Source organism: Molossus molossus, unplaced genomic scaffold (assembly GCF_014108415.1).
Source record: "Molossus molossus isolate mMolMol1 unplaced genomic scaffold, mMolMol1.p scaffold_m16_p_20, whole genome shotgun sequence".
Classification (NCBI taxonomy): Eukaryota; Metazoa; Chordata; class Mammalia; order Chiroptera; family Molossidae; genus Molossus; species Molossus molossus.
Genome location: NW_023425356.1, coordinates 998301 through 1014264, shown reverse-complemented (window position 1 = coordinate 1014264; position 15964 = coordinate 998301). Strand labels below are relative to the sequence as shown.

Sequence of the window (15964 nt, the reverse complement as noted above, 5' to 3'; positions counted from 1 at the left end):
CGGGAAACAGCCCTTGACTTGGAATCACAAACGCTATTGCTGTTTCCTGTCTTGACCAGAAGTTTCTGCTCTCTCTGAACCTCTGTTTTCTAATCTGTAGATGAGGGTTAATCACTTACCTCTCAAGGTTATTGTGAGGATTAAATGAGATAACCTATGAAGAATCACTTAGTTGTGATTTTTGGAGCTTTTGCGTTTAAATATTTTCCTACTGACACACATCCAGTTCCTTCCCTTGGTCCCTCGCTCCACAACGTAATGTTTTAGATTTTCCTTCATCACAACCCTTGTTAAGGTAAAGGCCAGGGACTTCCCAGGGGAGATGATAACGCGTGTCTTCTCTTGTCAGTGGAGCAAGATGGAGTTTGCTGTCATGGTCCTCTGCTCTCAGGCAAAACTTCTTTTTTAAAGTTGCTAAAAACTGTAAGAACTGTCCAGAAGTGATGTGAAAACAGAAGTTCTGTGGCCTGAAGCGACATGCTGAGAAGTAAACTTTCCTTTGGCCATGAAGGTGGGATGGGCGGTGGCATTGCTCCTGGTGGCCCGTCTCCAGGGAGGCTTCTGAGGCGGGTGTCCCCAGAACTTGTGAGCGGCAGGGATGGGGAGCACTGAAGGGCTGCCACGGGCTTGCCTGTTGACATGTTATTCCTGTCGTCATCAGCCCAGCATCCGTGGGGTCGGCCTTGGTAAGTTCCGGGGGATTCTTTTATGTCGCTGCGATGTGAACCAGGATGGGAAGGCTGAGAAGACGGACTGGCTTTGTGTCTTGGGCTGAAAATCAACCCACAATCTGCAGCCTGCTTTGCCTTTTGTGCATTGCGTGTTTCTGTGCTCCTGCTGGCGAAACCGTGTCTGTGCTTTGCTGCTGGGGACCCGGCGAATAGACGCGTGGTGTGGTGTTCGTTATAGAGACCCAGGCTCTCTTCTGAATGACCTGGTGGATTCCGGCCTCAGAAGGCCCCAGGTAGGGTCTGTGTTGTTTTCCCTTGGACCTCAGGCTTTCCTCTCCCCCGGCACCTCAGTGAACCTGCTCACCCTCCTGCAGTGACCAGCAGGGGCAGCTGCACCTGCCCCTGCTCTGTGCTGGTCCGTCAGCTTCCGTTGAGTCTGAATGCTGCGCGTCCCTGCACCCTGCACCGTCTGCGGGTAGATTTTGACCTGGAAATAAATCTGCAGCTGCAAACAAAGATGCACTGGTGATTGTGTTTGTGTTGTGACCTTTGAAATGTTCTACCTGATGGCTTGACAGACGAACGACTTCTTACTCGGGGTGCGGGGAGGAGGGGGAGAGAGGGCAAGGTCCTAAGGGAATCCACACCAGCAGTCTTCCCAGTTCTCAGATGTCTTATGAGTGTAGTGAAGGGAGGGACTTTATTCAGGTCAACTGTTTGCCAAACCAGGAGATGCACCGTACCCCGCCTTGCACCCCGTAGGGTACCCCCACATTGCACCCCTGCATTGCACCCCTGTAGCGTCCTCTGAACCTCAGCCTTCCCCTCAGAATATACTGGGTTTATCCTGGTTCAGCTTCCTAAACTCCATGCAGTCGGAATACTGACAAGAACGAGCTCAGCGGACTCCAGGGCATTGCAGTGCGATTGTTTAGAACCAACCTCATTTCTCGCCACTGGTATGAGAGGCGTTGTCTCTGCTTCAAGGTGTAGCTGACCTCTGCAACCAGGGGAAAGGGCAACTTTGGAGAATGCTGGCCTTCCTAACCTCCGAAGTGAGCAGTGGCCTCCTTCTCTACATGGCAGCTGGCCCTGGCTGGCTTGGCTCAGTATTAGAGTGTTGGCCCATGGACCAAAGCGTCTTGGGTTCATTCAGGTCAAGGGCACATACTTCTTTGCGGTTCCTCCCCAGCCCTGGTTGGGGTGTGTGGGAAGCAACCAATGGATGTATCTCTCTCACATGGATGTTTCTCTCTCTCTCTCCCTCCCACTGTATCTGAAGATAAATGGAAAAATATCCTCTGGTGAGGATTAAAAAAATAATAATAATAATGAGCAGCTCTCTCTTGTCTACCAAAATATAGTGACCACTGTCTCATAGGTGCTGAAACCAAAACGGACCCCCGCTATGTGGACATAGGCGGTGGAAGAATGGAGAGAAGGTTGCTGTTCCTGTGATGGGGGAGGGAGGACGGTTTGTGTGGAAATTCTTGCCTGGTGCACACTCTAAGGTCTTTTTTGTAAGTCTGTGTCATTCTGAGCCGGTGTTGATGACCACATGCACAATCACAGTAATCTGCAGGCAGGCAACTCCCGCTGCCGCCGCAGCGCATCCTGCGGGCGGTTGTCTGAGCGCCCTCTCCGCTGCCAGTCAGGACCTGGCGTGAGTGTGACTCCCAGGGAAGCCCGCGGGGCAGAGCTGCGGAGAGGTCCTGGGCCGCATGCTCTGCGGCTGGGGCGGCGCCTGAACAGATGCAGATTCTCAGTAGGAAAACCCGAGTCCAGAGCAGATACGTGACTTTTTCTCTCTGCTCGGACCAGCATGTTCTGGACCTACAAATTCGTTGTTCTCTTAAGGAACAAACCAGCCAGCCCCATCGGTGACTTTAAGTTTGGGTGTCCCAGTCAGTTCAACTCCAATCACTTATTTTTGCCAGTCCCTTGAACATTTTCTTAATATTTCCCTTTTTATTTTGGGGGGATTCCCTCCCTCACAAAAATGAGATTATATCCAGTTGTTCCCAACAAGAAAACTTTCTCTTTAAATGTTTTGCCTAATATTTTTACCTTAACTGGATATAGAGAGTAGTCTTCTGAACACGGACCACTCTTGAGATCTGAAGCCCAGGTGACTTTCTCAGTGGAGAGGTGACTGCTTACATGGCTGAGCTAAAGGGCATGTCCCACTGCCCCCTTCTGTGCCCACTGCCCTCCCGCCAAAGGAAGAACTAACTGGCTACTGTGGAAGCCTGACCTTTGATTGCTAACATGGTCAGTTTCACAAAGATGTTAAATAGCTCCCTATTGGCTACATCTTTATTTCCAGAAGATTGACAACCCATTGGAAGATCATATTTGCAATATTCAGGACATGCAAAGGGTCCTCTGTCCCAGCCAGACTGGCCTGGAGACATCCTTGCTCCTGGGCCACCCCCACCCCCACACATGGAAACTCTCGTCATGGGCACACAGCTCAGAGCCCACCTCCTTCAGGACGCAGTCCTTGATGACCCAGATGCAAGTGGTTGCTTTCATCAAGAAGGGTGACAACTGGCCTATCAGGAAAAGAGCACTGGACCTGGGGACCGAAGTGCTGGACCCAAATACCAGCTTTGTGAGGGGCTCTGTGGGGTGGGGGTGGGGGGTCGGACTGTATTTGTTTCTAGACCTGTCTTTAACCAAATACCACAGATTGGGTGGCTTAAATGACAGACATTTGTTGTCTCACAGCTCTGGAGGCTAGAATCTAAAATCAAGATGTCAGCAGGCTGGTGACTTCTGAGAACTATGAGGGACACTCTGTTCCATGCTTCATTCCTAACTTCTGGGGGTTGGCTGGCAATATTGGGTGTTCCTGGGTACTTCTACAAAGAAGTACCACCCCGATCTCCACCTTCGTCTCCACCTGGCATTTTCTCTGTGTGCCTGTCTGTCCCTGTGTCCAAATGTCCCCTGTTCATAGGGGCTCATCCCCCTCCAACATGACCTCATCATAACTAATCTGTTTACAATGACCCTATCTTCCAAATGAGGTCACAGTCTGAGGTCCTGGGGTTAGGACTTCAACATAAGAATTTTTGGATGATACAATTCAACCCCTAACAGGGGCATTAGGAAAATCTCAATATTCCACCTGTAAAATGGAAATAAACTCTATTTACAGAGTTCTTGATGGATTAATGTAGCATCCAGCATCGTGGCTCAGGGAATGCATGTGTTGGATTTCATCTGTTCTCGTGTTGCACCTGTATGTTAATGGAGTCAGACAGGAGGGGAAAGAGGGGGAGACAAGACACAGACATAACTAATGGCTCCTTCCTGGGAGAAATGGGGACCCTGAAATGACTTCCTTCCTTCAGCTGGGTACCTGTCTAGGCAAGGAGACCAGCTTCAAGCAAGGAGCTCCCAGCTTGGGAGAAGGGCCAGGGCCTGCAGACCCAGGGGTGGAGACTTGGCTGGTGGGGAGAGCACATGTCCTCCCGCCCGGCAAGAGATCAGCCTGGGTAAATTCTTCCCCAGAAATCTACAATCCAAAAAAAAAATTCTAGAAAGAAGTTATTCTAATCTCAGTACACGTGTTTATTTCATATCACTAACACATTTATTTTTGTTCTGAATTACATATGGTTTAGGGACAAAGGATCTGCCATATCCTTTCCAGGGCTTGGTGTCTCCTAAGACCTTACAAGAGCCCTTGGAGAGCTTGGCACAAAAATATGTGGTTACATTTACAATGACCCAAAGAAGGAGAAAGAATGGTTTCTAAATAAATAAGTGTGGTGGCATGGGGAGCGCTGGTGAACTCAGGCCCAGAAGGGATCTTATAAGAACAGAGAAAAATAACGTTTATGAAAACACCAAAACATTTAAGAACAAACTAATGCCCCAAATAAGATGAGGCTGGAAAATTCATCTCAAAGTCTTTTTTGAGTTCTGCATGAAGGAAAGAGGTGAAGTTCTGACCAAAGTAGAGGGAGCTAAGGGGCAATGAGTTATGTCAGCGATTGGGCAGAATGTGGACACTTCTGACCTAGCATATTTATTATTATTATTGTTGTTTTCTTTTTTTTTGCCAAGTCTGTGTGGCTGTTGGAGGCAGCTGGCAGCCAATTTTATTCTGAGCTGGCTGCCCCCCATTCCATCCCGATACGCCCTCCTCAAGCTCTCCTCAGTGTGGGGAGACCGGTGTGGATCTTGTCCTCTCTAAATGTGCCATCGCTGTCCCTGTCTGATGGTCACTTTTCCAAAAAGGTCTCCAGACTTTACCGAATGTTCTTGGGGGGCAAAGTCACCACTGGTGGAGAACCGCCGCTCTAGAAGAGGATGAGAACTCACATATCTGAGCACGTGCTACATGCCAGGTGCTTTATTCATGTGATCTACAAATTGACCTTCACAATAACCTTGTGAGGTGGGGATCACAATGTACAGGTGAGGAGACTAAATTGCAGAGAGATTAACTAACTGGTTCAAGAACACTCCATTCAGCCTGGCGGGTGTGGGTCAGTGGTTGAATGTCAACCCACGCCCAGGTTGTGGGCTCTATTCCCCAGTGGGGGACATGCAGGAGGCAGCCAATTGATATTTTTTCATTGATGTTTCTAGCTCCCTCTCCCTTCCTCTCCCTAAAATCAATAAAGAAATAAAAAACAAACCAAAACCCACTTAATTCAGAAGCAGCAGATCTGGGTTTCGGAGCAGGTCTGGCTGCAGTTGACACAGATCTGTTTAGGTTTCGTGGGTGTTCTACAATCATTCGTGTCACTGTCCTTGCTTTATATTGTTCCTACTTCACAGAAAGGTTGAAGTCTCAATGTGCACTTCCAGCAGTGATTTCTATTTTTCTCCCCCAGGACTATTCAATGTGCTATTCATAATTGCACTGCGCATTTTCTCCAGCGTCATCTCAGAAATGCATTAGAAAGTGAATCTATTTTCATGGGGAATGCCTAGACGGCTCCCTCCGGTATCAGCTAAGATTATATTTGACTTGAAAAGAGTTCACATGTGACCACATTTCAAGTCAATGAGAAATGTTGTTGGTCAAGAATCAATTTAAAAAATCACTGACTCTTATTGACTACAATGTGAAATTGTTTTATTACAAATAACCTATTAAAGGTCTAACATAATTTAGGTTTTATAATGTTAGAGAACTAATGTGAGTATACTGTTTATATTATTTTTTCATGGACCCAACAAGACATTTCATAGGATTTGAGGACTTACTGGCCAAGCTTGCTGCACACCAGCACAAGAGAGCTTTTCCTAGGAGGACACTAATACCCAAAACCAGAACCATTTATACTTTCAGGTTGTGAGCTGTAGCCCTCTGAAATTTATTCATCTGTTTTTGGGTTTGGGACTCTTGTGTGATTTTTGTTTTGTTTTTCAGTAAACTTTCTAACTTGGAATAATTTTAGATTTACACAAAGGTTGTACAGATAGAAAATTCCCATACACCTTTCACCCAGTTTCCCTGATTGTCAACATTTGTGTACTTGTCAAAGGAACTAGCATTGGTACATTACTGTAAACTGAATGCTAATCTTTATATTTTTCTTCACACCTGCTTGCATACATGTCTGTGTCGATCTTAGGTGTTCAGCAGTGTTTGTCTTAGATAACTGAAGAGAATATTTTTCTTTGAGATAAGGTAAACTGAATATTGTACGATTTTGTATTTGACAGCCTAAATGTTCATTTGCTTTCCAATTTCTCTTGTTTTATGCAGTGGAAACAGAAACCATTTCATCTCTTTTAATTTTTTTGTAGTTAAAACTGAAAATGACCAAAATTTCCTAATAATTTCAAAAGGTTATGATAGAAGAACTTGCCACATTTCAGCCTCTGAGAATGACCCTATCATCTCCATGGTAGGTATTAAGCTCATTTTGGAACATTTTTTTCACATTTTAAGAAAATTCTATTTACTAAGCATGTGTATGAAGTTGCAGGTATCAGATATTCACACATGACCCTTTACCAAACGTTAGGATTGACTTGCTTTCTAACTCTTGTCTTACTGATATGCCATAGCTAAAGATTTCACATGAACCATACTGGTATGTTTGAAGGGAATTCCTTTCTAGAAGCTACTTTGAAGAAATCATGCAGCCTTGCTAGGCTGGCTCATGTCCTGTAAACTGGCACAGAAGCTAAGCTACAAGGCTTTATGTGTTTATTCTAACCATCACTAGCTCATTGTATTGTAAGCCTCAGGTAGGATTCTGTTCACATGAACCCAGGAACAAGGGGCTGGCAGGACCTTACCCCCTCCGGCTACTAAAGCAGATCCCAACAGGCAGCTCTAGGGCCCATCAACTTTTGCTTTCCAGTGATACATTCCAGTCTTAAAAAATTTTTTTTTTAAAATTCTACCCCGAGAATATTTTTAGATTTATCTTCAGGTAGAGTGGGAGGGAGAGAGAAACATCCGTGTCTCACATGGAATGGCTGCCCTCCGCATGACCCCAACTAGGACCCAGGACTAAACCAAGGTACCTGCTCTTGACTGTAATCTAACCCACGGTCCGTGGGCTGAAGCTCCAACCATTGAACCACGCTGGCCAGGGCCCAGCCTTAAATTTTAAACACCAGTTATGCCTGGCTGGTGTAGCTGTGGATTGAGCATTATCTCCTGGACCAAGAGGTCCTGGTTTGATTCCCGTTAAGGTACATGTCCAGGGTGGGGGCTGGATCCCCAGTAGGGGGCACGCAGGAGGTAGCTGAACTATGCTTTGATATTTTTTTCTCTCCCTAAGAAGACCAATAAAAACATTGAAGAACCCTAGTTATTAAAACCAAAGATTGTCTCCCCAGTGCTGTGGTTTTGTAAGATGCTGGGCCAGAGAACTTCACAGTACAACCTTTCAGTGCTCGCAACCTTTACTGAGACTTGAGTGGCTCTGAAAAGAGCCTTTGGTTTATTTCTTTCCTCTCTAGACGTTTAGATTCCTCACTTGCCCTTGGCTTTGTGGTGGCTCTCGGTCTTCTTGGGCAACAGCACGGGCTGGATGTTAGGCAAAACGCCACCCTGTGCGATGGTCACGCCGCCCAGTAGCCTGTTGAGCTCCTCGTCGTTGCGGATGGCCAGCTGCAGGTGGCGCGGGATGATGCGCGTCTTCTTGTTGTCTCGAGATGCGTTACCCGCCAGCTCCAGGATCTCAGCCGTCAGGTACTCCAGCACGGCCGCCAGGTACACGGGCGCACCAGCCCCAATGCGCTCAGCATAGTTGCCCTTGCGAAGTAAGCGGTGGATTCGACCCACTGGGAACTGCAGCTGGGCTCTGAACGAGCGAGACCTGGCCTTGGCGCGGGCCTTGCCACCCTGCTTACCGCGCCCAGACATGACTTTAATGAATCGCAGAAATAACGGAAGTATAATCAAAACACGCCCAACGGGGGGCCTATTTATAGTCTGCCGTAAGTTGTGGCTTGCCATCTGATTGGCTGATTGGTGGATGCCTGTCCAATCAGAAAGCATTACTGGAATCACTTCATTTACATATACGTCACTACCTGTTATCCAATCAGATGTTGGCTGCCCAGTGTGGCAGTTGAGGCTACCCCATAAATACCAGGCTTTTTGCCACTAACCGCTGTTCCGTGGCTTGTGTCAGTTGGAGCTCTTAAACTGAGCAGTCATCATGCCAGAACTGGCTTCCAAGGGCGCTACTATTTCCAAGAAGGGCTTCAAGAAAGCTGTAACGAAGACACAGAAGAAGGAGGGGAAGAAACGTAAGAGGTGCCGCAAAGAGAGCTATTCGATTTACATCTACAAGGTGTTGAAGCAGGTGCACCCCGATACTGGCATCTCATCTAAAGCCATGAGTATCATGAATTCGTTCGTCACGGATACTTTCGAACGGGTCGCAGCCGAGGCGTCGCGCCTGGCGCATTACAACAAGCGCTCGACCATCACGTCCCGGGAGATCCAGACGGCCGTGCGCCTGCTGCTGCCTGGGGAGCTGGCCAAGCACGCCGTGTCCGAGGGCACCAAGGCCGTCACCAAGTACACCAGCTCCAAGTGAAACTACTCTATCAATACATGAGCTTTGTAACCCAAAGGCTCTTTTAAGAGCCACTTATATATTCTAAAAAGTAGCTGTCTTATTACCTAACTAAACACTTGGGGAAAAAAGCTCAAAACTTTGTCGGCCTTGAGAAAGGAAAGGAGAGGGAGAGAGAGAAGCATCCATGAGAAAGAATATCAACCGCTGCCTCCTGCATGGCCCCCACTGGGGATCCGGCCCACAACCTGGGCATGTGCTCTGACCGAAAATCGAACTGGCGACCTCTTGGTGCATGGGTCGATGCTCAACCACTGAGCCCTACCTGCCTGGTACTAAGACAAAGTTTAAGGGAGACATTGGATTTAGATTAACAGTTAAGTATTTAAGTCTACAAGACTAAGCCCTGGTGTAATGCTTCAGACAAGCTGGGCCTGGCCAGTGTGGCTGTTGGTTGTCTTCCCACGCACCGGGAGGTCACCGGTTCCATTCTGGGTCAGGGCACATGGTCAGGTTGTGGGTGCAGGAGGCAGCCAACAGATGTTTCTCTCCTTCGTCTCTGTCCAAAATCAAATCAAAACAAAAGTAACCTAGCTGGTTATATAGATACTGCTCGCAGGGTCCCCAAGCTTCATATTAATAGATTCTGAAAGACTACCACCATTTTTTACAGGTGCCTGGAGGGTCTCTGATAATTATCAGGAGCAATTCTCCAAAGGGAGTTCTCTGGAAAGAATTGGTAATATGTGTACACATATTTTCTGGGGATGACAGTGCCCATAAGGGACGTAGCAGACCTTTCTCTAAGGACATCTTCCTCTGTAATCCTTTCAGAAGACAGAAAAAGCCTGAAGCTGTGGAAAGATGTTGGGACTTTAGGAAAGCATATGCTTTGCTTCCTGGTACAGTGCTGTACATGAAAAAGTTGGTCCTGTAGACCAGCCTAGCTGTACTCAAACAGCAAGAATTTAAGGCCCTTAACTCAGGTTTCTTAGTCTGATGATGTCTTCTGCATATTTCAGGTTTCTAGGCTCAAGTTGAGGACAGGTTAACATTTGAACCCAACAATTTGGCTAACTACAGTGTACTGGTAAACTAATTTTAACTCTCCTCTCTTTTTACATTTTCTTACAAGTTATGGTGTAATTTTTTTTCTTTTTTATTGATTTTAGAGAGGAAGTGAATAAGAGGGAGAGAGAGTTAGAAACATTGATGAGAGAAACTCAATCGGCTGCCTCCTGCGTGCCCTTCACTGGGGATTGGGCCCACAACCTGGAGCATGTGTCCTGATGGGTCATTAAAAATGGTGTTTCTGTCCTGTATTTCTGGATCATCTGGACTTATCTCAAAAAGCAGGTATTTAAAAAACCAGTGATAAGTCCGGCCAGTGTAGCTCAGTGGTTGAACATTGACCCATGCACCAAGAGGTCACTGGTTCGATTCCTGGTCAACACATACCCAGGTTGTGGGCCTGATCCCCAGTGGGGGGCATGCAGGAAGCGGCCAATCGATGTTCTTTCATCGATGTTTTTCTCTCTCCCTCTCCCTTCCTCTGTCTCTAAAATCAATAAAGGCAGCGGGGGAGTGATAAGACAACCTTAAAATAGTATCAAATTACTACTTCCCAGAAACCTGCAGATAAGCTTATCAAATCATTTTATTATGAATATGGAAATTAAAACAATGGAATATCACTTCTACTAGGATGGCTAAACTCCGAAACACATTACCAAATGTTGGCGAGAGTATGAAGTAACAGGAACCCTTCCATTGCTAGGGGGAATGCAGAATGGTACAGCCACTTTGGTGGAGGTGGCACTTTCTTTAATTTTTTTTTTATTGTCCTCACCTGAGGACATTTTTCCATTTTTTTGTTTAGATAAAGTTGGAGAGAGAAACATCGACGTGAAAAAGACACATCGAGTGGGGACAAACTGCAACCAAGGTATGTGCCCTTAGCAGGAACCAAACCCAGGTCCCTCTGGACCGCAGGCCAATGCTCTAACAGCTGAGCCAACCTGGCCAGGGAGTGGTGGCACTTTCTATAAAGCTATCCTGTTCCCAGTATTTAGCCAACTGATTTGTAAAGTTATATCTACCAAATATGCACACAAATACTTCTAATAGTAATTAGAACTGATAGTCTTATCATGTTTGAATACTATTCCGAGTTGCAATAGGCCAACCTGCCTATTCTGCTCAAAACTACATTAAATGTGAGCTAAGTAAACTTGGCAAATTATATTTTACTAGCTAAATTAGTTGTCGCTCTGGTGATAATGCCTGTCCCCGTGCATTGACTAAAAACCTTATAGCCCTTTAGGAAGTGTTAAGTGGCTCTTAAAAGAGCCTTTGGGTTAAAGCTCATCTGATCGTTACATCGTTTTACTTGGAGCTGGTGTACTTGGTGACGGCCTTGGTGCCCTCGGACACGGCGTGCTTGGCCAGCTCCCCGGGCAGCAGCAGGCGGACGGCCGTCTGGATCTCCCGGGACGTGATGGTCGAGCGCTTGTTGTAATGCGCCAGGCGCGACGCCTCAGCTGCAAGGCGCTCGAAGATGTCGTTGACAAAGGAATTCATGATGCTCATGGCTTTGGATGAGATGCCAGTATCGGGGTGCACCTGCTTCAACACCTTGTAGATATAAATCGAGTAGCTCTCTTTACGGCACTTTCTGCGCTTCTTTCCCTCCTTCTTCTGTGTCTTCGTTACAGCTTTCTTGAAGCCCTTCTTGGAAATAGTCGCACCCTTCGAAGTCAGTTCTGGCATGGTGACCGCTCAACTAAACCACCCCCCCCATACACAAGAGCGAACAGCAGTTGGAGAAAAGCAGCCTGGTATTTATAGGGTAGCACTCAACTGCCGTGCTGGGCAGCTGACATCTGATTGGATAATGGTAGTGACGTATATGTAAATAAGGCGATTCAAACAATATTTTCTGATTGGGCAGGCATCCACCAGTCAGCCAATCAGATGGCAAGTCACAACATTCCCGCAGACTATAAATTAGCCCTGCACCTGCCCTAAGGCTATCTTCTTTAATCCTGCCAGGTGCATCCTCCGCCATGTCTGGGCAGGGGAAGCAGAGTGGCAAGGTCCGGTCCAAGGCCAGGTCTCGCTCTTTCAGAGCTCAACTCCAGTTCCCCGTGGGCCGCGTGCACCGCCTGCTCCGCAAGGGCAATTATGCTGAGCGGATTGGAGCTGGCGCGCCCGTGTACCTGGCTGCGGTGCTGGAATACTTGGCTGCTGAGGTCCTGGAGCTGGCGGGCAATGCTGCCCGCGACAACAAGAAGACGCGCATCATCCCGCGCCATTTGCAGCTTGCGGTCCGCAATGACGAGGAGCTCAACAAGCTGCTGGGTGGTGTGACCATCGCGCAGGGCGGCGTGCTGCCCCACATCCAGGCCGTGTTGCTGCCCAAGAAGACAGAGAACTATCACCAGAAAAGCCAGAGCAGAATTGAGTGATCCAAACTTCTGGAGAGGAAAAAAACCCTAACCGCAACCAAAGGCTCTTTTCAGAGCCACTCAACAATTTCTGAGGAGGAGCTTAAGCAAAACAGTGATTATACAAGTAAGAATTGAATTACTACAGCTCTTAAACTAACAGGGCTCTGAAACTAATCTGGTTCAGATAGCCGAGGCCTTTGAAACTATTCATCTTAGTGAGCAATTAAGTTTGACGACAAAACTCAAGGGTGGGATTGGTTTTTAAGACCAAAGCAAACAGCCATCCTAACAGCTCCTGGCGGCGGAAATGTCATTCTCCTTGGGAAAAAAACAATTCAGATTAGGACTGTTGTGACAACACAATTCACAAGAAAAATTATTTTAATGAGGATAGGGTTAGACTATGTGAATGGATTACAAGCCAAGAAAGAAAGGAAATTTGTCAATCTGCAGCATTTGGCTCAACTTTTTGGACAGCAGTCTGTCCACAGCCAAGCTGGTAGCAAATCCCAGCATACATCTAGACCACATTTCCTCAAGTGCCTCTAGCAGGGCTTTCTTTCCAGTTCTAGAATGGCTTCATATCCTGAAATCTGTAACCATGGTATATTAATAAACCAACAGGTAAAGGGCACATGTAAATCTTTGACACCAATTTACATGAAAAACTAAAAATGAATGAGGTTTTCTTAGTGTGTAGGTTACATCTCAAATAAGCCTAATGTTATTTTGATGGTAAGATAATAGTATTGATAGAGTTAGTCATGTGACAAGACAGCTTTCTATTCAGGAATATTAGGCAGAATTATTCAAGAGGTTGAACCACTGAAAATCAAAATATTTTTTGCTTTTGTTAGCACTAAATATGAGTAAGCACACAGAAATTACTGAAAAATAGGAAAGCACCCAAATACAGAATTCTTGCACAAAAATGAAAACATCATTAAGTTTATGAGAGTCATTTGTTCCTTCAATTAAGCACAGGTTCTCGCTCTCTCCACCCTCCTGAAGAATACACCAACCCTTAGGGGCTCCATAAGGTGACAGTGTGTCAGCAGGGAGGGTGGGATGTCTCCCTCCTAAGAGAAGGGACCTTGAACTCTTCTGACATAAAGACAAAGAGTTAATAAGCTTGATCTACTTGTAAATTAAAAATTAAAGTAAAGTTAAAAATTAAACCATGAGCCAGTACAATGTACCCATTTCGTAACATAAGGCTAAAGGTTTGGGATGATCATTTACTTCTTGGGGAGCAACACACTTGAGAAGCTTAGAGAAATGTACTCGACAGAATGAAGACCCTGCGCGCTACCCCCCTCAGGTTAGCCTTCCATCTTTTGCCCTTAATGTTCTGCTTTTTCAATTCTGGGAATAGGCCTTTTCCCCAGAGGGAACAGCTTAATTTGCTGTTTGTGGGTTGAGATTGTGGGGATGGGAAGAAAACTGATCTTTCCTGAGATAATTCTGAAAAGTGAGAGAGGATGTTAGCTTTTCCTAAAAAAAAAACAAAAAACGGGAGCCCCAGAACTCCAGAAAACAAAACTGCAGGGAAGAAAGCCGTCGGGAAGGACAGTGGCAGAGTGTCTGTAATGCCTAAAGCATCTGCAGGCAACCAGCAATTTTAAACTATACATTTGAAGGTTAATGTCACCCAAACATTGGAACTACATTAGATGACCTGCAGCTTGAGGCTCATCGATGGACTTGTTTTGGTGGGATACATTAACAATCATTTCTTTTGTTAAGCACTGATACCATCTGTGCTGAGACAATAAATGTAAATGCTGACTTCTGGCAGAGGAAGATTTTCATCAGGGCTAAAAGAGCAAATGAGTCAAAAAGATCAGACCTTTCCAGTGAAGTTATGGATTCATTGGAATGTGTGGGCAAAGTAAAACAGAATGGAATCCCATGCCGCTCTGGGAGGTAGTTAATGAGTGAAGAGTTTGGGGCAGAGGACTTTCACTGGGGGTTGTGAATAAGAGCCTCCAGCTGCTGCTTCTGTGGAGAAAATGTTCAGTGCCGAGACCAGGTAGAGACAACGTGAACAATCAAAGCCCTGCAACACACCTTACGGAAAGTCTCCTTCTGCTGAAAACCAGTGAGTAGAGAGAGCAGGGACTGTGTTAATGCAAAGGCAGTAGACACAATCTGTCCTAGCCAGAAACACTGACAGGAGATGGACGTAAGAGTGACTGGCCCAATTTCTTTGCTGATTCTTCCTCACTTGCCTGGTCCCTAAAGAAACAGACAAGACTGATGACCTTCAAAGTTGTATTTCTACCTGGGCCCTCTGTCTCAAGCTGCAGATTCATGGACACGCTGTCTACCTGGCAATCTTTCCTGGCATCTGCAACCCAACATGTCCAAAACAAAATTCTTGTTTTTCTTCCCCAAACTGGCTCCCTGCCCACTCATTTTCTCTCCACTGAGCCCAGCCCCAGTCACCCATCTGCTCAAGCCATAAATCTAGAAAACCCCGATGATTTCCCTTTATCTCTCATCCCTGTATCCACCTCATTAGCCATTCTTCTGGGCTCTGTCTCCAGAAGAGACACCTAGTCTGGTCTTCTGCTCCATGACAAGCCCAGCCCAGACACCAGCTCCCACACAGTGGATACGACAGCCTCTTCCTGAGTCTCCTGGTTCCCAGTCTGGTTTGCTATAGACCACATACCACACAGCAGTGGAGGTAAATCAAGTCCCCTTCCTGGCAATGGGACCCTACACGGTGGGCCTCTGACCACCACCCTGATCTCGTCTCCCACCATCAGCCTCCTCACTGACCCTGCCCCGGCTGCACTGGCCAACTTTCCCGCTCCTTTGCCTGGAAGGCTCATGCTCAGAGCTGCGTCCTTCTCATCATCCCCATCCAGCTCCACTGAAACTTTCTCCTGCAACCCGATAAAGCAGACCTGGCGAGGTGGTGGCCCCTTCTCACGATGCTAGTTAGTGTGTCGCTGTCTCTGCTGCTGTCATTTCCTTCATAGCAAATGTTATACTTCCTTCCCCCGTCCATCCTGCGCCTTCACCCTGGAGGCTTTGCTGGAGTCATGGAGCAGGGTACATTGGCAGTGGAGGGTGAAGGCTGACAAGCTGACGTGGGGCAAGGTCGGCAACCATGGGCAACATGCCTGACACCTGGTACAGAAAACCCACTTCGGTTTAAGGAGAGCTGAGCTCTTCGGCCATAGACGCGGGAGAGAGTAAGTATGCAGGGCAGTCCACTCACCCATTGGTTCAGCAAATATCTACCGAAGCAATGAATGAATGGGTCAGTGAACTCGAAAGCATGGGGTCACTGGAGAAGTGCTGGCAGGTACAACCTTGGGAAAACATGTTGCTCTGAAAAAATTCTTTCCGCTCAGCTGACTGCCCGAAGGTGTGGACAGACAGGACCAGCTGATGGCGTTTGCAGCGGAACGGTCTGTGCTCTTTGGGCTGTTTTCTTCTTGGAGTTGCCAGAGCCACACTGTTTGCCAACAAGCATTACCTTGGATTTAAATTTGATTTTCAGTTTGTTTCTGAATCCCAGTGCAGAATGGAGGGCTCCTAGGTCTGATGTCTGGACCTTTGAATGCTGTACTGAGGCCACGTCCCTGTCAGCACAAATGGAGTAAGCAGGTGGCGTAGCGACGTCCGTGGCGGAATGAATCGCAGTGTGCCATCTCCCACTTATAGTTGAAAACAGTATCTTCACCGACAGAGTGTTTGCCTTTGTACTAGTAAAAGTAGTGCTCCACAGACAGGAAGTGGAAATGATTTCATTCCACTCTGGCCCTGCCCCCACTTCCCTTTGCATCTGCCAACCCCACAACTTCTCTGATCATTT

At 46.8% G+C, this 15964-nt stretch overlaps 4 protein-coding genes across 5 annotated transcripts; 2 read left to right on the top strand and 2 right to left on the bottom strand.

The window, feature by feature from the left end:
• Window positions 1–7629: 7629 nt before the first annotated feature.
• Window positions 7630–8022, bottom strand: LOC118637196 (histone H2A type 1-like). The gene has a single exon (XM_036272394.1). It carries the CDS (start codon window positions 8020–8022, stop codon window positions 7630–7632), a length of 393 nt encoding a protein of 130 aa, XP_036128287.1.
• A 298-nt stretch (window positions 8023–8320) lies between these two features.
• Window positions 8321–8704, top strand: LOC118637348 (histone H2B type 1-A). Its single transcript, XM_036272737.1, has one exon. It carries the CDS (start codon window positions 8321–8323, stop codon window positions 8702–8704), a length of 384 nt encoding a protein of 127 aa, XP_036128630.1.
• A 1097-nt stretch (window positions 8705–9801) lies between these two features.
• Window positions 9802–11452, bottom strand: LOC118637410 (histone H2B type 1-A-like). 2 transcript variants are annotated; one of them, XM_036272829.1, is made up of 2 exons: window positions 11073–11452; window positions 9802–9844 (listed from the first exon to the last, which is right to left on the bottom strand). In XM_036272829.1, the coding sequence occupies exons 1-2, from the start codon at window positions 11450–11452 to the stop codon at window positions 9802–9804; spliced, it is 423 nt and encodes a 140-aa protein (XP_036128722.1). The 2 variants fall into 2 exon arrangements, with proteins under 2 accessions (XP_036128722.1, XP_036128723.1); XM_036272830.1 differs by lacking the exon at window positions 9802–9844 and having other exon boundaries at window positions 11069–11452.
• A 296-nt stretch (window positions 11453–11748) lies between these two features.
• Window positions 11749–12150, top strand: LOC118637411 (histone H2A type 1-A-like). The gene has a single exon (XM_036272831.1). The coding sequence runs from the start codon at window positions 11749–11751 to the stop codon at window positions 12148–12150; it is 402 nt and encodes a 133-aa protein (XP_036128724.1).
• The last annotated feature ends 3814 nt before the right edge of the window (window positions 12151–15964 follow it).